The sequence below is a fragment of the Corapipo altera genome, unplaced genomic scaffold (assembly GCF_003945725.1).
Source record: "Corapipo altera isolate COAL_440 unplaced genomic scaffold, ASM394572v1 104, whole genome shotgun sequence".
NCBI lineage: Eukaryota > Metazoa > Chordata > Aves > Passeriformes > Pipridae > Corapipo > Corapipo altera.
In genome coordinates this window covers 1,346,494-1,368,758 of record NW_020884920.1, presented here as the reverse complement: position 1 = coordinate 1,368,758, position 22,265 = coordinate 1,346,494, and the positions used below count along the sequence as shown (strand labels likewise).

Here is a 22,265-nt window from a genome sequence, read left to right as displayed (position 1 = left end):
AGCACTGCATGCCTTCATTCATAATTTACCAGTACTCGTTTCTAAAGAAGATTTGATATTTTTACAAGGTAAATGTACTTTGAAACCTTTCTTTACTTTGCAGTGAATGTGCAATTAAGTGAACTTACTGAAAAGGAGGAGAGGGAAGCAAGGTTTAGAATAGAGTTGCCCAAATACCCATGAAATGATTGTAATTTTCATGTAATTCAGCTGTGATTGGGAAATGTTGTTGCATTCCTGTTCTTAGTACTGCCATGAGTTTGGGGCTGGTAGAACAACTTCTCTGAAAAGATCTCCAAATTTGTGGCTGGTGACTTTTATTATCTGCACTTTTATGCTTGAAGCTCCTCCCTGATGTGCCAGAGCCCCACATTGCTGAAACCAGTCCAGCAGACTGGTCTGGCCTGAAAGTTGCACCAGTGTGTCCTAATACCTAAACCAACTCCAAAGGCCTGTTACTATATATGGTGCTTGAATGGAGCTGAGCTGGATGGAAGAACATGCTGAGTTGGAAGGGACCCACAAGGATCATTGAGTTCAACCCTTAGCCCTGCACAGGACCGTCCCCAAGAGTCACACCGTGTGCCTGAGAGGAACGTCCAAAGGCTGCTTGAGCTCTGTCAGGCTTGTTTACTCTAACAAGAGATACCCATCGTTCCAGTCTCCACAGTAATTAGGAGGAGCAAAGCACTCTTAAAGCACCTTCCCTGCACCTCTTATCCAGGCACAGTGTGAGGTGCAGCCATTAATCAGACAAGCTGCTGGAGATAACTGCTAATTGAGAGCAGTGTGGCTCCCTGAAGTTTCCTCCCTCTTTCTATTCATGCTGAAATATATAATTTGTTATCTATGCTGGTGTTGAGGAGCAGGTTGTGGTTTGACACTTGTGCTGTGCAGGGGTTTGGAGGAGGGACAGGCAGTGTTTATACAACAACACAGCACGTGTGTGTGCTGCGTGCCCCTGTCCACAGCTACACAGCAGTGTGGATGCTGACTGCTCATGTTCCAGTTCTGCAGGAAGAGGTAAGAGTGGGTCGTTGATAAGAACCAACTGGAGAATTCCCATGGATATCTGACTTCGAATGTCCAAATGGGTGGCCACCAGCTCAGCAAAGCAGCACCAGTATAAAAAGTGTTTGCAGCTGGTGTCAGAAAACTCAGCACGGGCTTAATGCAAGACTGTTGCACTATCCATTACTTCAGCATAAGGAAGACTTTCTTTGCACTAGTAATCCTCTTAAAGCCAGAGAGCCACTTGTGGGGGAAAGTGCTGCTCAGAAGCAGAGCTTGAGATCAGGACTGGCTGAAACTACACAGAAAAATGAAGAAAAAAGTGTAATCACAAGTCTGGATAAATTAGGTGGAAAATTCATGGAAAGCACCAGAGTGAAAGCACAGTGAAACCAGAGTAAAAGGAATCAGCCAGGTTCCATGTCCCAGATGTACTACACCACACTCAGCAATCTCTGGACAAGGTCACTTCCACCTCAAACACTGTAAAACAGCACCTGCTGCTTTATTTTCTAGCCAAAATCATCATTGTCATCCTCGTTCTCATTTTCTGCTGATGGATACATTGTCCCCCATCACGATCATGCACGAAGGGTGCTATTAAAAACTGCATGAAGTCAGAATTAACTACAAGAGACTTTTGATATGGCAGATTCCTCTTAGGCACTCTTGTCCTTCCTCTTGCTGCCGGCTTGTACGAGTGAAGAGAAGCATCAGCAGTTTGGGCTCCTTCCTACAAGGCAGATGGGACAGTGACAGTCCCCCTTGTGGCATCTGGAAGGGGGTGGGGAGCTACCACTGGCTGGACCCACGACAACTCTTTGTTCCTGCTTGTTTTTTTCCCTAACCCACTTTTACTATTCAAAGGGAAGTCTTTCCAGGGACAATGTAAGGGAAAAGTCTCTCTCCCCAAACTGGCCATTTGGGGACAGTCTCTGTCTGAGCATTTTCCCATGTAACCCTCAAATGGCTTTTTTTTGCCCCTCACTGCTCCATTTTTCATCCTTTAAGAGTTGCCTAGGACTTAGGGATAAAAGCCTGCCTCATTCTCTCAAAGGATCAAATCCATTAGGCCTGTTTTTCAACTTGATTGATGTTTATATCTATAAATTGTTTTCCCTCTCATTTTCTGGTTTCCTACTGATATCACAGAAAGCCCTGAAAAAAACAATCTTTGATGGAGAATAACATGTTTCAGAAGACAACTTCCCACCTTCAATGTTTGTGGATAATTAGAAGATTGAGTATAAATGGCTTGTGAAGCTGCTTATTAATGTATTTTTCTTTCCATTACCTAAAATAGTTCATTTCTCTGTTCCTTTTGTGCATCCCAGAATCTTTTCCATGCAAAAGACAAAGTTGACCCCCCTCTCCACCTGTTGTCCACGTTTGGCCAACTGTGATTTTAAGCAATATCATATTTTTAGCATCAACTGCGAGATGACTCCTGGTGTTTACATCCTGCTTTATCTCTCCCATGCAAGTGAGAACAGATTAACCCACACACTTCCCAAGGTAGACAGGTCCTGCCAGATTCCATAGATGGACAAATGGAGGTGAAAAAAAATCAGTGACATCATGAGATCACAGGAGCAATCAAGACAAAATCTGGAACTGCAGATTCTCCCACCCAGTAACTTTTGGCCACAGATGCATTAATAATGGGATGTGACCTTATCTAGGTCAGGTTAAGGTTTTCAACTTTGAACAAAGCCCAAGCTGTGAATTCAATGGGAAAAGACTTTTGAGTCACAATATATTGCAAACTCATATTCAGGACAGATGGTATTTTCTAAAAGTAGCTATTTACTCCTAGAATTACTCTTCCTTCCTGTGGCATTTTTTCTTCATTCTGTGGTTCTTCTGCCCACAAACTTGTCTTTTCCAGTATATTTCTGGTGGCAATTTTAACGATCTTTAAAAAAAACCCAGCTATAAAAAACCTCTTGCCCTGTCTTTGTCTTCTTACCTTCATGATACTCTGGGGCAATATCCTGTCCTAATTATGGATAAAAGTACAATATTTAGTTATTCTGGAAAATGTCTTTTGTCTTCATATAGGAGGTCTAATTAGAAGTTTAGTTCATCTTGCTTTTTGTCCAGCTAAATGCCACTGTCTCTATTTGTGTTGCTGCCATTTTTTGTGACTAATTAAGGAAATCAAGAATAGATTGCAAAAAGAAATATACCTTGGGTTCATTTTCTTTCAGAAAACTGCTTTCAGCTGCACTGTTGTCTCCTGTTTTCCCCCTTTGTAAAGGAGAGCAGACTGTTTCAGATGTCTGCCTTCCTGATCTCTCCCTTCTGACAAATTCTGTCTGGATTTATGCCCAGGTGCAAACCAAGACAGAGCAGGATTTGGCCCAGCAGCCCCAACAGGAACCATACACAGGTCTTGACTGAAATCCTTAGGCACCTTATGGGGCACAACTAGTCCCAGTTAAATAAATGAAGTTGTTGTCTGTGTCAGCTTCATAGTTCTGTGATGAGGCTTGGCTTTTGTATTTCCCAGTCACAGGCCTGAACATTAGATTTTCTGTTATTTAAGCCATATTTTCTTTCAGTTTGGACGACGGCAGATTTCCACTGGCACCATATTCATTAAAAGGCCTCTAAGTCCATAGCAGTATTCAAAAGTGTTGCTCATTAAACCCTGGAAAGCAGACAACCTTCCTCTTGTATGATGGAGAGGATGAAAGGTCTCATATAAATCTTCTTTATATAAATTAAAATATTAAATATATAAATTAAAATATTAAAATGCTGTCCCAGAAGCACAGCTTTTTTTTTTCTTCCTATTCCACACAGGTTACTCTGTTAACAATTGCAGTAAATACTGTCTTCTGTTATTTCTGGATATATTTATGTTACAATAATCTAACAGAGATTCTTCTCTTCACATAATTAACTAGCATTCTTGCCATAATGTCTTATTGGTACCCATCACCCTGGTTTCAACATTCATTTCAGATATAAAATTAGAGACACAGATGCTGAATTTTGCACCATTTGCAATGCTAAATTTTGTTTGGTCTGCTTTTATCTTTTAACTTTACACTTCTTATTAAATTAAAAACACCCCAACTCTCAAATTACGGAGTTGCACAGCAAATGTAGTTATTAACTTATTTCCTTGAGAGAGAGAGAAAAAAGGTAAGAGAATTATTGTTGGTACAGCAAAAGGAATGGGAGAAAAAATTGCTGGCTTCAGATTACACATAGTATGTGACTGAAAAAATGGAGCCAAGTGGGAACCTGCAGTGCCAAACTGCAATTAATCCTGGCTCACCAAGGCTTGAAAAGCAGATTTTCAGCTGATATGTATTACACAGTACCTTGGAATAGGCAGGCAGGAGCTCCATTCCTCAGGCAAAATAGTTGTCTGTGAGAGGAGAACTGATCTGTGCAGGAGACAGAGCTCCCCCAGGTTACACACTGGGCTCCCAAGGAAGGAAGGGGCTGTGGGAAGCTGCGCTGCTCAGGGCTTTGATCCTGGCACGGCAGGGCTGCTGCTTGGGCTGTGCCTTCTCCAGTGCAATTGGAGTACTGGGATCAGTTAAAAGGGGGAAAAAAATAACCCACAGACAAAAATATGTACTTTGTTCTGTGCACAGTGCACGGGCTGAAGGACCCACCTGTGACAGCTGCCAGTCACACAGAGGGGCGCTGGGGGGGCCCAAACACTCTGAACAGTGGCAGTGTCACTGTCAGTGCATCACAGCTGAGCAGGCTGGGCAGGAATGAGCAAGCACAGAAGAATAACAATTTCTGGTTAAAATATTGTTAAAATATTTGTATTTATGGACATTTTCAGCATTTTATCCTTGTTTTTGTTAATTTTTAACCTGTGAAAGAAAACCTCTTTTTCCTCACTGTTCATTTGACTTTTGGTCCTTGGAGCGCTGTTTTTCATAGCTGCTTTGTTTAATTTTTCTAAAAATGGTTACACTTTCCCAGATGGTGCAGGGATTGGGATTTTGGGAGGAAAACTCCACTCTTACCATTATTAAAAAAAGAAAATTGAATATATTGTAGGCTACTGCTGCTGCATTTTCATGAAAGAATTTTTCTTCCTTGCCTGGGCAGGACCATTCTCCAGGTTTCTTCCCAATGTTTCTGTCCTTGTTTGGGTTTAGTCTTATATCTCCAACTCTATTTTATGTTACTAAAGTGAAAGCATATTAAATCTCCACAAAGCAGTTGCCTTAGACCCAGTCAGGTTTTCACAATCAGAGCTTTTTCATAAATCTGGGCATGTAGAACTTCAACAGTCTTTAATGCTACTGTAAGGGTAGGAAACAGCAGCTTCTTTCATTCAGAAGCACCAAGCATATTACTGCAGTCAGACACAGACCAATGGTCTCATGAGCAACACTTATTTCCACTATTGTTCCTGCTCATGCCAAAGATTAATCTCTTTGCCCACAGCAGCCTCCTTGTCTGATTTATTTGTGTGCATGAAAGGGACCATACCCCGGGCTCTGGCTCTGTGCAGTCATTGCAGGGACATCCAATTAGCAGTTCATCATTTTATTTTGATTCAATGATAGTTATGATGAACAACCCCACTTGGATTGTGTCCTCTGCTCTTTTGTGTTGCTATTAACACACGCTTAGCACTGGCTGTGTGAGAGACCAGCCCTTGCCTGCATGCAAAGCCAGCTGGACTCAGAAAGGGCCTTTTTAGTGGCTTCAGAGGACCTTGGATGCAGCCTCTGATGTGAAGTATAAGCTGGTAGTCACAATAATTTGCTTTTTCAATCACAGGAAACTCCATGCTTCTGGATGCAACCAGCTCAAACAAATACATATTCAAATGAGAGCACACCATAGGTGGGAAGAGAAATGTAATTGCACCCAATTTTGCACTTGCATTTGTCCTCTAGGAGCTAAAACAGGATTTTTAATACACTTGTTATAAATATCTGCTCTGTCATTTTTGCAAAATGAGCACATTCCTGATACTTAAAGAATTAGCTTCCCCTCTCTCTAAGATATAGGCAAAATGAGGCCCGCTGTTGTTCATGTATTTATTTATTCATTCATTATTTTTTTGCATGAAGCATACTGGGCAATTCATCTTGTTCCCAGGAAAACCCCAGGGGAGATGGAGAAGGCTCAGCATTCAGCTCTGAACTCAATTATCACAAATCTCATCCTATAAATTAGAACATGTTGAAGATAAAGAAGAAAATGCAGCTCTCCATAGTACATTCCCTGAAAGAAAGAGGGGAAAATGCTTTTGGACAGTTGCCTTGAGAAATACAGGGGATGGAGCTTATCCAGCCTTCCCCAGCTCCATGCTGCAGGAAGGGAAAGGCCATTAGCTGTGTTTCCAAATATGTTTTGCCACATCATGGTTTCATAGACTGAGCAAAGTCCAAAGCAGCAGCAGTAAACATGGACAACATACACCATCCTCGACTCCAGGATGTATCTGGAGCTCAGACATGATGCTTCCCTCTAAGGAAAGCAACTTTTCTTGCTCAAGTGAACCAAATAATGAGCTTTTATTTCCCCCTTTAGTGACTCAAGGATAGTTCTAAAAATATATTATTTCCCCAAGTAATTCAGATGTTAGAAGCCCATCAGGAGAGCACTTACTGGGTATGTCCCTGCAGCATGACTTGTGTCCATTATAAGTGACATCTATGACTTCCACAGACCTGCTCCACAACTGCACAACGTGTACCAGCACCTCAAAATGATGAAGAGATTTCCAGAAAAATATCACCAGTTTTGACACTTCTGTACCACTGATCTTGCTAACAGGTTGACCTGGCCAGTATTTTCCTTCAGGTGATGTTCATAAGATGTGATTTGTAACCAGAATAATTGCTGTGATCCTTCTAACAACTTCATTTACAGCCAAAGCTGGACGCCCACGTGTGCCTGGGAATAGGGGAGCAGGGTGTGCCAAGAGTGCTGATGCAGCACAGAAGCTGTGAAAGTAGGAGCTTGCTCCTTAAAAACTGATAGTGGTGCATTGCTGGCTTTATTTAAATAGTGGTCTTATTTGAATGTGTTGCCTTGTTTAATATAACTTTTTAAACTTATTTGGGTTCTGACTTACTCTGGGCAGCTGCCATGGTCTTTGTGGCAGTGGGAGACCACTGTTCCTGGTGCTACAGCTCTGCACTGAAGGTGGAAAAGTGAACAATGGGGCTCAGATGGCCAAATACACAGACAACCTACAGCTCTGTGTTGTGCTGGGTTAGATGAATGGCTGCAAAGGGGTTTGAAGGCTGATGAATGAACAAGAAGCTGCTTGTATGGCTGAAGTAGTGTGTAACCAGTCAGTTCACTACCATTTCTGGCAACAGAGGGGAATGTGTAAGGAACAGGCTCTCAGGTTGCTGTGGGATGTGTTTGACAGGCAACATTCCTGTGAGTCACCAGCACTAAACGTTAGAATCCTTCAGTCTGGGGTGCAAAGTGTGGAGACCTGGTAAATAAGTGTCTGAACCTCTTAAAATGCTAATCAGCCATCACAGGCTTGAGGTAGGATGCTCTAATAAAGGTGAGGATATGTGAGATCTCTCATAAATATGCAGGAGCCTGCCAGCTGGTTGGCAGACTACACAGGATGGTATAGTCCATATATTTTTCTTCTGACTTTTTACTCTCCCTCCTTGGTAAGCAGTATCTGTTTTCACCTGCTGCAAAACTGTAAACAGCTAAGGGGTTACTCTTTAATCAGGAACCACATGTACCACCACCATGTCAAATAAAACACTTGTACAGCCACTAAGCTCTTTCAGTTTTTAACATTCCTGTTTCTCAGGGTGTTTCTCAGAAGCTCAGGCAGCAGCTTTGTACCTCTGCAGCTGCTATAGGTCGGATCCAAAGAAACTTGAAACCTCTGGGAAACTTTCCATTAACTTCGCTAGATTAGGTCCTGTAACAGGAAAATACTCATAATTTCAGGCTTCATGGAATGGCTCTGCCAATACCTGTTTAAGAGGTGAAAAAATACACTGTGGGGACCACACATCCTGAAGACTGAAAAAACAATTTTTCCACTGGAACTATAGAATCAGAGAAATGTTTAGGTTGGAAAAGACTTCTAAGATCATTGAGTCCAACCATTAATCCAGCACTGCCAAGTCCACCACTAAATCATGTCCCTAAGAGCCACATCATTAAATCCCTCCAGGGATGGTGACTCAGCCTGTTCCAATGCTTGACTATCATTCAAACATGAGCCATGACACAGGTTTTCAAACGTTATCTGAGCTTCTCCAGAAAGAACAGCTTCCTTCCACTTCCTGCATCAAGCCTAAAGATTACCAGCAGGCTCCTCTTGCTTACTCTGCTCTAAGCATCTGTTAGAGCCTTCAGGACAGGAAAGAATCAGGGGATCACCCCCCACAAACACTCTGGTGCCTGAGCAATGCTGAAGGTTCAAAACACCAGTTGCAGTGCAAGTGCCAGGATAACAGCTGGAGTCAGGAGGATCTGTAGGTACTGAGTCAATAAGAATTGGGGTTTTTTTCTTACCCCAGACAAGTGGATTGCTAATGACATTTTCAGTCCCTCCTGATGAATTTAAGGACCACAGTTCAGCAAGGCTGTTCTACACATACAGAGGCAGCATCTTTGTCTGTGCAGGTGCAGATATCACAGAAGATGTGCTCAAACCTGGCCCTCAGATGGACAGGGAGGGTAAAGCCCTTGGTTAGGTTCTTTTGAAAGGGCTCTGGAGGAACGAGTGTTTTCATAGGAACTATACAATCCTAGAATGGTTTGGGGTTGGAACGGACCTGCAAGATCATCTTGTTCCAATTCCCCTGCCATGGGCAGGGATGCTTTCCACTAGATCAGGTTGCTTAAAGTCCCCCTAAGCCTTGCCTTCAACACTTCCAGGATTATCACACAAGCTCCTGTTTAAATCTACCAGATGTATCACGAAGTGAAAGCTCTCTAGGTATGGCCAACATAAGGAAACTTGCTGCAAACAGGAGAGTCTAAAGTTCACTGACAGCATTTAAACAAAGCTCCAATTACAATGCAAAGACTTGGCTATAAGATGCCTTGAGTTATAAATAATGAATGTTGATGTTTATTCAGGCAAAAAATACAACCATTAAAAATGGAATTCCAGTACAAATCAGTGATGCAGACATCTAGAAATATAGTGAAAAGATAAACAATAATAAATTATTAAATTTTACAGCTAGAAAAGCCATGGGAAAGTCAGAGGAACCATTCATCTGTAAATGGGGCAGTGAAAGAAGATAATGCACCTTAATTCTATGCCTGTAAAACCCTCACTGCCTTCACTGATTAAGGAGAAGTTGCTTAAAAATCAGCAGAAAGGATTCTGATTTGGTGTAGAAAATGATGCAAACTCCACTCAATGGGTGAACCAGAAATGCCTTTTATCATTGCTATTTATAAAGTGCTGGCAAAGATTCCTGGTGCTACTGTTCAATGTTGCATGAATTGTTATGGTGGAGGACTACTAGGGAAAGCTACAAGGGAAGTTGCTTGCAGTTTTGGATAGCCTGATTTGCTTAGTTTACAAATCAGAAAATTTGTCCCCTATTTCCAAAGCTCAGCCTGGGATCAGAGCAATAAGTGCTGCTCCTGGCTTAGTCATTGGTGTTGACAAGAATAGATTTGACCATCAACTTGCCTTTGTCATTTTGAGTTGTTTCTTTTCCCTGTCTTGGGCTTCCTCAGCTGCATTGCTGACATGTTTGTCACTTATGTGTGTATGAGGATTCAGAAGATGCAGGCAGACTGTAGTCCTCCCTTGATTTATGGCACCTTCTGGAGGCATCCAGGTGCTCCAGCGAGCACAGAGGCCACAGTATTCCAGCAGACTCCAGCACCACCTCTGGAGTGACACATGGCTGGTGTTAGTACAGCAGTTGGGGGATGAGATTTTAAATTGTCTGCCTTTCAGGTAGGATCTGTCTTAGGCCAGCCTGGGGTGTATTTTGAAGTTATGTCAGGGTCAACTAAAGCATGTAGGTGGTTTTGGGCATATGTCTGTCAGTCAGTGAGCACCTTTCTAGAAGCATCAGAAGAATTTATGATGAGATCCTAATGCCATTCATTACTGTGGCCAAGGCACAATGTGACCCAGATTCCCACATTCATAGAAGTAGAGAGTGCTCTGGTCCAACACCTCCAATTTCAAGATAATTCTGTTTCAGTTCAAGCTGCCAATTCCGTCTGCAAGCTCTTGGGTTTGGGACTGTACCTGAGCAAGAGTCAAGGCATAACATGTTACTTCTGACAGGGGAGAGGGGCTGATTGCATAGTAAGGTCATTTGAAAGACAGGAACTGATCTCCCAGCACCTAAGTCCTCATGTAGTGGATCGGATACAGATGTTGGCATTCGTCCCACACTGCTCAGAACCTCCTTAGTTCTTCACGTTAATTATATCAGTGTTGTATAAATGGAAAACCTTAGAAAGTGCTTAATAAGTCTAAAAAGATGGAACAGCAGGTATTCCAGCAGCTCTTCTCTAAACACAAACTTTTGCTTTGACCTTGCATTAGAGGAAGAGGAACTGGTACTGCCAAATCAACAGCCTCCTCTTTGCTTATGCTTCATTTCTAACCATGGCCAGAGCTGGTCTGACCCCAGTTCTCAGGTCTTTTGACCCAACACATTAAATGGCTCCTAATTTTTTTTCTAGACAGCCCCCAAAAGCATTGAATTGGTACTTTACTGATGGAAATGTAGAAGGTAGCAGATAATTCAGTTTGATCTGGTCACAGATGGAATTACAGCTGGAGGCTACCTGTGAATGACTTTTAGCATGAAAATATAATTCTCAAGAAACTCAGCAGCTTCTAACTGGTAATAACTTGAAATTCATGTGAAAACTTGTTCCAGAACACTCAACATTTCCTTCAAACACTCAATTTACAGTTTCAAAAGAATATTCCTTGTGCACACTTATTTCTGCTTTTTGAGCTCCAAATATTTTAGTAAACAATCACCCGTAAGAAACTCCACAGGAAAAACTGATAGCTGGAAAAATTTCTGGAAAATGAACTTTACATTCAATACTAGAAGAAAAGTTATCAACAGTCTATGTCCAGCTCCCAGCTGGAAACTTAGAACTCTTAGGCTGGGGCCACAAAAGCCTGGATGCAGGGACAGTCCTTAGGTGGAGTCTGGATGTGTTAAGGGGACGATGCTGTTGCTGCAATAGAAGGTAGCAGGGTGTCCCCCTTGGGCAGATACAGGCTCTGTATCAGGTACAGGCTCACTAGCTGGAACCAGATATACCCTTTGGACACTCTTCCCTGTAACACCCACATAAGACAAGTTCGTTTTCAGTTCAGTGCCCAAAGGCAACAGCCAGGCTAAAATCCGAGTTTCTCTCCTCCTACACAACACATCTTGATGTTGCTTACACTGCAATCTGCTTCAGGCTTCCAGCTTGTACATACATCATGGGCTCTGCCTGGCTCTGCTGATCACAACAGTGATATCTAATTCAAACAATCAGAGCTTTTCCCCTTTAACTTGTGTGAATTTCCTTTGATTCTTAAATAACTGAAAAACCGCAAAAGCAAATGAGGCTCTCATCTGAATTACTCAGGAGAGCACAGTAAGCTATTCTAAGCTGTCAGATACAGTTGTAATTAGGTGCTTTTAGAAGTATATTATCTATTTTTATCTGTTATTTATTGTGCATACTCTATTTATTGTGCTGAACTCATTATGTCCCTGACAAACTACCGCAGATTTCTCAGGTCGTTAATTGTCTGGGTGCTCCTGCTACACCCATTTTCGAGACTCTGAGACAAACCAACTGAATTCTGACATTTATTTATCTTCTTAAAGCAAATCTTTTTGTCTGGTAAATATGTAGGGCTCCTAAAGAGATGTTACACCTTGTCATACTAATCCTCCTTAGTTCGTGGATTACTGACCAAACACACAGTGACAGCCCTTTCAGAGCCATCATCTCCCACAGCTGCAATCTGCCGAGGTGCACAACCTCTGCACACCAAACCCACCTTGCCCTCCCCACCAGGACCCCAAGAATGAGCTGTGTCTGTGCAAAGACACCCTCAAACCTTACCCGCTGCTGGGAGAGCTGGAAAACTCTCATTTCTTGTAGAAGGATGTATTTCACTGTGGGAGAGCAACACCCTCTGCCTAAAGGCAAACCCATGAGGTTTTCAGAAGAACTTCAAGCCAGCTGTTTCTTGGGGCAATGCAGATGCACCTCAGAAGTAGGAGTTTGCCTCTGCCTGGGCTGCACAGAGTCATCCTCAAGGCTGTGTTACCCCAAGAGCTGACAGGTAGAGCCCCAAGCTCACTCCCTATCTCGTTTCCTGTCTCTCGTGCCCACTCACCCCTGCTCTAATAAAAAGAAATAGCAGAATAAGGCAATAACTCTTCTCCCTTCCCAAATACCTAGAAAATGAACATGAGTCAAAGCTCCAGCTGCCTGGCAGCAGGAATGCAAACACACCAGAGCTTCCTGGTGGATACCAAGAAGCAACTCCACAGCCTGTTTAATTAATCATCCCTTCCACTCCTTGCAATATCCTCCAGTTCAGCCTATGTCCTCAGCTACCCTGACCATGGGTGAGGTCTGAACTCACCTCTTACCATTAATTGCCTGAGCACCCCACAGTGTTTTTAGGCTGCACTGCCCAGGTGGCGTTAATTGACCCCAATTTATCATCACAGGCACTGAGGAAGGGAAACCCTCCCAGCGTGTTAGCTGGTGTCTCCCTTCTTCCAAGATACTTGTATGTCTCATGCCAAAGAAAAGCCTCCCCTTCAGCTTTTCTGTATGCCTAATTTAACACTGGAAATTAACTTTTATAGGTCTACATCAAAGTTCAGGACAGGAAGGAAACTGGAGACCCTTGGAATTCATTGGCAAGGATTAACGACCTTTAGTTCTATATATTCTACACAAACACTACTTATTCCATAAGACACTATACTTATTCTATAAAAGCACTACTAGTTTTGCTTATAGAAATTCAGAATTAGATTCATAACAGTAAGTTCATATCCCTGACAGCACCAGGCAGCCTTCTTCAGCTTGAACCACCCTGCCAGGAGCTCCTGACCTACACCTGGCTTCTAAAGAGCAAAGGCCTCCACTGTATTTGCTCCTCTCTGAGCTAGGAGTCTGCCAAGTGCTACTTTCCAAAAGAAACCAGGTTTGCTTGAGCTGACCACAGAAGCAAAACGCAGAGCAGCCCCAGGAAGGTGATTTTATAGCCCCTGTCTGCTGTCCTGGCACAATCTCATTGTGAGAAAAAGCTGCACCTGCAGGAAAACCACAGCCAGGCACTGAGGCTAAAGCAAGGATAGTACCTTTTTATAATCCTGCGTTTTGGGGGGTTTTTTTGGCTCATGGGGGGAGAGTGCTGCAGTGCCAGTGCTGTGTTGCAGAGGACTTCCATGTCATCATTGGTCGGTCCTCTAAAGCAGAAAAAGAAGCCATGGGATAATACAGAAATTTTCCAAGTTCACGTACAGTTGTACAATTTGAGATACTCTGTTGTCTTCGTATGGGTGTGAGAGATGTGGGAATTTGAAATGGGCCATAAAATATAAAAGACATGTTTTTTTTTAGTGATAATATATCAACCTAAGAAGTGAGTGAGCCCGTATAGCAGCTCTTTGTCTCATTCATAATTTTAATATGCTGAAAGGCCCACATTTTAGTCTATCTGGCTACAGGCTTTTAAAGTATATGTTTACGAATCCCTGGGAAGAAAGACATCAAAAGAAACAAATGGCAACTTTGAATTATAGTGGTGATGAATATTGTCATAATAAATTCTCTCCTCACCCAAAGGAGCAATAAGGGATTCCTGCTGTACCACACCATGTTTTCACAAGTCAAATAAAGCCACGTGTTCAATTTATAGCTTGCTTTGGGGCTGAAAGTCTCCACACATCTTCTGCGAATGCAGCTGAACATGATTCAAAACTATTTGGTTAAGAATATAAGAATACCATGTTTCTAGCTGATTTAGGCTGAGATTTTCTAGGTTGTGCACGGGCTTTTGCTGCCCAAGTCAGAGGCACTGATGTGTCTAAATCCTCTGGGCAGCACGTCAAACCATAATCTTTTAGAGGCGCTGCTCTGCAGCTTGTTTCTACAGCTATAATTGCTGGAGGAAGGGCTGCTGAAATGACAGTCAAAACAATGCTTTCATATGAAAGATTAGCCATTTCAACACCATGGTCCTTATCAGAGGTGCAGTGTATATTAATCACCAATTCCCCACTTCTGCTCCATTTGCTGTTGCTACAAAAGGGGATGACAATTTAAACAACCACTTCTGGGACACTTGGCTGATGCACACAGCTTTGCTCTGAACAAGATGAATGAATCCATTTAGACACAATGGCTACACATTTTGCCATATCTTTATTGCACTTTTACCACGTTGCAAACAATTCCACAAAAATGCTGCAAAAGTAAGCCTAGAGCTGCTGAAAGCAGCTTTTTACCCATATATGTATATATTTACACAAAACTATCAAAAGCAAAATTGAAAAGTAGCAGCTCAGCTATGATAGTCTAGAAAGATAAGAGCTGCCACCTCCTTATGGACAAATAGTACAACTTGTCATTTTACATCACTTTGTAAAACCAACATTCAAGTATTCCTGTCAATGCACAATTAGTGAAATTCCCTTCTGGTAACCACTGTATTTATTATTTTTATTATTATAATTATTATAATTATTATTATTTTTTGCCTTTAAAGGTTCTTAATGCCTTAACCCTTTAAATGCTGAGTAGCTGGGGGGAAAAAAGCATTCAATTTAAATAAGATACAGTGGATTAGAGCACTTAAAGGGTTAACACAAAATACTAAGTGGACTGTCACCACAAATAAAGTGTGAGTCACAAAACTATGCCATCCCTCTTAGTTAAATTTGGTAGGTAGGTCTGGGGTTTCATAGATATACCATATATAAATACAAAATATTAAGTAAAGGCCTCCTTTCTATACAAAAAAGGACAGGAGGTGTTTTGCTATCAGACTGTTGTCTGTCAATGATCTGAGTATTTTCTGAATCTTTTCATAATCTCTCTTCAGGAACTAATGAAAAGCATCACATTAGACTTATTTTTTCTTAATGAACTAATCCTTTGCAGAGTCTACACTTTACCTACTTTGGGAACAATTATATCTCATTTCTGAATTCACTGAATTCACAAAGTGGCATACACAGTCTTTTGCAAGACTTAATTTTTATTTTCTTTTTCTTTTTCCTCTTTGAATCTTCTTTACTCGGCTGGTAAAAACGTAGTCTTGCGATTTCACTACCTCTCGGTTGTAACAGTGTTAACATCAGTGTTAAAGTCATTTTCAACCACATTGTCATAACCATCCTTTTCTATGCAGTCACTAACAGCCTTGAGGACAATCCGTAGCCGCCTGTCCATCGCCTCCAAGTGAGGCTGGTAGAGAATCGGAGCTATTTTATCTTTTAGCAAAGATTCTTTCATCAAGAGACTGAGTTTGTATTCCTCCTTGGCTAACAGCTGTAATCGCAGATAGGTAGACTTCCTTATTCTAGGAGAAAAAGGAGAGGAAAAAATGCAAATCAGTATTTTCATCACCGTTGGTCTTGACAGGGCTAAAAGGCTTATAGTCAGAATTGCATTAACAGTGTAAAGAGTGTATTATGTGATCTGAAATGTTGAGAACCAGGCACTGTCACAGTCCTAATGAGCAGCTGGCATTGTCACCTGGCCAGTGATCCCCAGGGGCCCTTGGAGGTGGAGAGGTTTTGGAGCACAGCTCGATGTTGAAGTGCAGGCAGCCCTCGTGTTCCTCAGCTGGGAAAGGCACCAACAGGAGCTGGTGCAGCATTCACAGGGTCATGTCCATCTTGGCAATGACACACATGGCACTGAGCAGGGGGATGAGTGACAGCAGTGGAGGCTCCTCAGGCTCACCCTGCAGGGATGCCCAAGAGACTCCCCAGACACAGAGCTCACCCTGCATCTCAGCTGTGCAAAGCTGAAACTCAAAATATTACCTGTTCTCTCTGAAAACCCTGGCCATGGGCACCAAGGAAAGCTGTGGTGAAGCACCTGAACCAGCTGGGATAAGTTTTGCCACTTGACTTCTGTGGATATTTTGTCTTCAAGCCTCTCTTCTGACAGCTCATAGCTACGCTCCTGCAAGGTCCTGATCTCAACAGAGCATTTAATGTGTCAATGCCAATGCTCAGGGACAGCTAAAGTCAGGCTCCATGGGTAGGATCACACCATGTCCTCATCTCCATGGTGTACAATTAACAGAATCACTTGAAAATTTTCAGTCCTGTTAGTGGAAACAACTGTATAAACCAGGAAACAACTCCAGAGGTGAAACGTACCTGCAGCACTGGTTTAAAGGCACCAATATGGAAAGTTCATCATGGGAATATTTTCCAAACCTATTTAAAGATAAGAGCAAGAACGTGACAAAGGCTGTTTTAAAGACTCACTTTTTTCTTTTTTTTTTTCCCCCAGAAAGATTATTAAAGATATTTACCCTCTTCCATTATCTAAGTGGATAATAAACGTTTCATTTCCAAACTTCTCAAAGGTTTCATAGTGATGTCGATCCATGTTACCTGTGGAATAAAGAGGAAAAAAGGTCTTTCTCACTCTGGTTTGCTGCTGAACCTGCAGGTTAGGGCAATGCAAAAGCCTCAGTTCAGTGAGAAGCCCAATGCTCCTCACACATGATGGCTGTGAAGGGCAGGGAAAGGAATGGATTTACTGAGCTCATTTGCTTCTCCCATGGATACCCCAAAGTGTGTGATGCTGGAAGATGGTGGAAACGAGTCCTGCTGCTCCAGCCTGGGGTCAGCAGGGTGTGTGAAGCAGCCACGGCACATGTGACATATAAGCCTTGGCTTAGGGAGGAGCAAATGCCTCAAGCAGGGCTGTTAATCCATGTGACTTTGTTAATATTGCATTAAACTTTTTGAACCCCGACCAAACATCCTGGTTTTCCTCTATTAAGAACTTTGTCCAAATTTCTGACTGCCTGGAAGGCCAAAACAGTATCATGGCTCTAACAAATGGATCAGGATGGTTCTGCAGTGGTACAGCTGCACAGCCCCTTTGGGCACCAAGGCAGGCAGCCGTGGGACCTGCTCTTTAAGGTCCATGTGCAGAGTACTGGTTGCCAAGCTGTGAGTTTTGTCTTCATGGCAGGGGTCTGGAGCTACTTATAGATGCCACATATGGCTCCTGAGCTGTGACTTGGCCTCTCCTGCTGCAGCCTATTGCAGAAATCTCAGTGGGGGCAGTGGCAGAGGATATGTCCACGCTGGCATGTGCCCAAGGATCAAGTGTGCAGGCTGGCAACTTACAGGTGTATTAGCTACAGCAGAACAGATTTCATATGAGAATGTCTCAGTGTTAACCAATGACTGGGCTTGGAATGTGTCACTATTACCCAGTTGTTAATATTTATTTTATTCTGATTTTGTTGCATAAGCAAATAATACCTTCCTGATAGATACCACAGCTTCCTTTGTGACAAAGCAATGCCTCTTCCCCCCCTTCTCCCCGACATTTTATAGAGCAAGGAGCAGAGAACACCGCTGCAGGATGCAAAGCTCCAGCAATGAGCAGTCCTTGCATGTGCCTCCAGGAGCCATACATTACAGTGGTAAAGCACTCACTAAAGCAAACTGTGAAGCCCTTCACTGTTGTGAAGGAGACTGGCCTGACCTGCATTCATCATCACTCTGCATTTCTGAACATCTTTGTTCCTTTAATCTGCACTGATGGGAATACATAACCATGTAAATCTGCATTTTCTCATAATCATCTAGGATGGCACATACAGTAAATGCAGCTTCAGCCACGCTTTAGCAAACTGCTGAGCTATGCAAGCAGTGTAGAAAGAAATGGTTCTTATTCTAATTAAATGTTGCATTTAATTTTTGAAAGAGATGAAACATACCCATTAGGAAATCAAAAACTGTCATATCCATTATATCCAGAATTCTGGTCCCACTGTCATACGGGGGTGTTTGTTTAACCTCTTCACAATAATCTGGATCAACTTCCCATCTGGAAAAGGCAATGTTTTGATATTTTATGTGACATACAAAGCTTACAGAAAATTACAAAAAAAAAAGTTATTTTTCTAAGATCTAGTTGTGTCATGTTGGACTGAGGGCAGGGTCAGGTAGAGGCAGCAAATTCCTCAGGCTGCTTCCAGCAATGCAGGCAACCGAGAAAGATTGTGACTGATGAAAAGGGAAGAAAACCACAAGATTGAAAACCATCTGGCTAATAGCTTCAGGATTTAGGAGACTAGCTGCACCATCAGTCATATGATGAAAACATCTCAGACTTGCTTAGGGCTGCTGATAGCAGTGAATCTTTCTCCCTCTGATAGGACTTAAGACAGGTCCCGTTGCATCCTGTCAATGCCACTGGAGGTATTTGTCCCATGAGGGAATTATGCCACTGAAGGTCCTTTTGGGTTCAGGACCACAAGCTGGAGCTCCTGGCATATTAAGTGCCCTGTCCCTTCCCAGGAGATGGAGAAATACAGACGCTGTCCTAAGGCCAGGACAGCCAGGGCAGTGACTGCAGCACTGGTTTATTTTCCCATTGCTCTCCCTTTGCTCACCACTACTCACTCTGCTTTCTTGCGCTTGTGGTAGGAACGTCTCCAAGGGTTTCTCCAGGTTTTCCTTTTTGCTAAAGACAAATCTGGTAGGAAAGCAGCCAGGGACCCTTCAATCTGATCTGGTTTTCCACACAGGGCGTGCTCTGTTGAGCAGTAGTAAGAACATTCCCCATAGAAACAGATGTTGTTGGCTGGCAAATAAAGGAAAAGAGTTATAAAACCTGCCCTTAAATTAGTATTTGAGAATTCATAAAAGCACTGATGTATGTAGGAGCAGAAATAAATCCAAAACCCTGTTACCACACATAGTTTTCTTCCACTGAAACCACTAGAAAGACATTCATTTCAGTGGCTGTGATCACGCCCTGTGCTGAGCTTTCTGTGACTATTTCCAGTCTATTTATATATTCCAAAACCATGTTTGTTTGTTTTTTAAATCCTTCTCTTTCTCCTTTTTTTTCCCCCCGACTGATACATTCTTTAGGTTCTATCTGTTACCCCAGGCTGGAACCCCAAATCCCACAGCTGAACAAGCGGCAGATGCCCAAAATTAAGTAATTTTTCAAAACCTTGGCTCGTTTCTTTAAGAACAGAGAACATTTCATTCATTTACTTGTTGCCTTGTTGGTGTGAGAAGAACTGGCAGTTTAAGTACGGAGAATTATTTACCATGCAGGCTCCCGTGGGGGTGTGTGTAGAAGGTGGAAATAGCACAGATGTAACTCTGTCAGCACACATCCCAAACACAAATTTCTTCCTCCACACCTCACACTACTCCAACAACCGCAGAAAAAGAATCTGCAGCAGGTTTTGGAACTTGTGTTACCTTAAAACCTCCCCAAAACCACCACCACCTATTTCTGTACCAAGAGGAACACCCACCTCTTTACAGGAACACCCTGCCCACGGGAATTCACTGAAGGTGAGAGAGAGCAGCTCATCCCCAAAGCCCACCAACGCTGGGCTACAAACAGGAATAGGAGCACACTGCTGCTCTTGTCAGTGTGCTACAACTCTTTTGACATTGCTTTATGCATATAAAATGTCATTAGAGGAAGAGTGTGCCCTTTCCTCATGGTAATGCATGAAGCTGAGAAGTCACATTGCATCCTAATTCCCCACTAGGCTTCTAAATTCAAATATTCTTTCTGAGCTCCTCTCCCTTTGGACAGGCTCAGTATAAACGAGGCAGGAAGGGATGGGAAAAGAGGGAGGTGATTTGCTGCCTGCCACAGAAGACCAGGTGGCTTGGAAAGGTAAGCTGGTGGGTTTTCATCACAGTGATGCCCTGCAGCATCACTGTGACATCCCCTCAGACCAAACCCAACCTACAACCAGCCAAGTGCCCCATGGAGATGGTGAAGTGCTGGTGGGAGACAGTGAGTCAAGGGGATAGGGAACAATACTGGAGTTAACAGGAGGGAGCGAGGAACACAGCAAGGAGCTGTGTTTAGAGAAGGAGAAGTAGGGGAACATAAGGTCTCACAATGTGTTTGACTGTATTAAATAGCTGCATTATCTGGGACTGGCTGCTAACCATGGAATTACACCAAATAAGTGGACTGTAAGGCTGATGTGTTACTACTTGACAGTTTGTCTCAGCTTTTCATTTCCAAGCCTCTACTGATGTCCATCAGATTTGTCCATGAAGTTGTGATAACTTTGCTCTAGAGAAAGCCCTTTCACATCCCTCTGCTGTGACTGACTCATAAGGGCCACCCATCCATCCCTGCTCCGAGCAACTAACCCAAACTGTATATTTACATTCACAGGGTTGGATCATACCAGTTAAATACATCCTGGCTAAGTCCAGAAATATTTACTCTGTGGCGAAAAGCTTTGTTGGCAATTACGAGAAGAAAAGTACTTCAGGCAAGAGAAAATGAAGAACAGAAATTACAAAAGGAAGGAAGGGAGCACTCAGCAAGTCTGTACTTCTGATTTTGTAATTCAAGTGTTTTACCAAGCAGAATGTTCTCTCCTAAAAATTATTTTGAAAGCTCTTCCTCACATATAAGGCATACTTAGTCCCTTAGCATCTTAATTAAAGGAACAGTATCTTGAGACTTCCCATGAGCTGAGAAGTGATCATGTCCTTGGCCAATAAGCTGCTCAGCTTGGCTCTTTCCTACTAACCCCAGCACAAGTCCTGGTGCTGCTCATTCCATGATATGCCTGTTTGCTTCTAAACAGAAATCCCACTAATTTTTCATTTTATGCAGCTCAGTAATATTATAACTGCAAAAGAGAAGTTTTGAAGCCCTTTTTACAAATTGCATGGGAATGGATGAAGTTAGGGAAACTTGGGTTGGAAGGGACTCTGGAGGCTTCTGGTCCAAGCTACAGCTCCAGGCCAGCTTCTCTAGGTTAAAAAAATCTGCAACTCTCAGCTTCTCCTTGTGCACCAGGTCCACCAGCTCCAGGACTGTCTCAGTAGCCTCTTTCAGACTCATTCATCTCATTAGTCTAAAAGTATAAAGTCAAAACCCAGACAAACCCAATCTAAGGCAAGTCCTGGGCACGGTGCCCTGCAGTCTAGAACCTCTCATGGGTTTCCTTTTCAAAAACGGCAGCTGGACTTGGCACAGCTTTTGCAGGGCTAACACAGGTGCCTCACCTTCACCTTTAACCATCCTGGCAAACCCAGGAAGGCTTCGTGTCTCCCTGTGAACCTGTTCCATCATTCAGGATGAAGGTAGAGTTGTCCAAGCAGCTGTGGGCAGTACTGCCAGCTGCAGATGGGCCATCAGGAAGGTTGGGATATTCTCAGCCAACAAAAACTGGGGGAAAACATCTGTGATTTATATCCTTAAAAGAAATTATTGCAGATAAAATATTTCAAGGGGTTCCAAGCTGCCACAAGGGATGATTTACAAGAAATCACAGGCAGATGCTGCTTGCTGAAGGCTAAAGCAGAAGAGTTAGGGAATACAGAGATCCCTTCTTTCCTGGGCACCAGCTGCCTCAGTGGGAAGGTCAGGTTTTCCCTGTGCTGCAGCCAGGGTTTGTGTTTCCATGGATTTTAAGCAGTGGGGCTTGAACTTCAATTCAGCTGTCTCAGCATCACCCCCTCATCTGTGGAGGGAGGGAACCACGTGGATTTATCGTGACCACCTGAGACAATTTATGTTCTGGGCTTTCTGTGACCTGACTCCCACCTGGCAGCAGGAAGCCAGTGCTCAGTTATCTGACACCACAACAGTTTTGCAAAGAGCAAAAGGCCCAGCAATGCCCCCCACGCTGTGCCATCACAGCCTCTGCTGCTCACTATGTAAATCTGACCTTTCAAAAAAGGAATTGTATTAAACACAGCATTTTGCTCAGTGGGAAGATAAATACTGTGTTTAATAGTTTGCTTCTGAATTTAACTTTGGGAACAATGAAACCCTGCTCTGTATTGTCAATGAAAGCAGCTGGGACTAATCATTTGACAGTAATCACACACTGGTATCCAGATAAATCTCGAGGAAGGCTTGGGGGCTGTGGCAGTGATGGTGTTTGCTGCTGCAGAGTGATGCAGGGAGCACGTGTGCTGCCTGCACCATTCCAGCCACTCATCCTGCTCATCCCTGCTGGGATCCACCAGCTATTGATCTTCCCACAGAGCCCCAATTGCCTGCATCAAGGCATCCAGTCCCCA

General features: G+C 43.0%; 1 protein-coding gene across 1 annotated transcript in view; it reads right to left on the bottom strand.

Moving 5' to 3' along the window:
- Positions 1-14,372: 14,372 nt before the first annotated feature.
- The window catches only part of FAM20C (FAM20C, golgi associated secretory pathway kinase), a 63,131-nt gene continuing 55,238 nt past the window's right edge, over positions 14,373-22,265 (bottom strand). The window contains exons 6-10 of the mRNA XM_027656382.1: positions 18,636-18,816; positions 17,948-18,057; positions 16,520-16,601; positions 16,362-16,421; positions 14,373-15,550 (exon numbers count right to left, since the gene is read on the bottom strand). Coding sequence (XP_027512183.1) covers positions 15,298-15,550; positions 16,362-16,421; positions 16,520-16,601; positions 17,948-18,057; positions 18,636-18,816 — 686 coding nt within the window. The 3' untranslated portion in view covers positions 14,373-15,297. The remainder of the gene's footprint in view (positions 15,551-16,361; positions 16,422-16,519; positions 16,602-17,947; positions 18,058-18,635; positions 18,817-22,265) is intronic.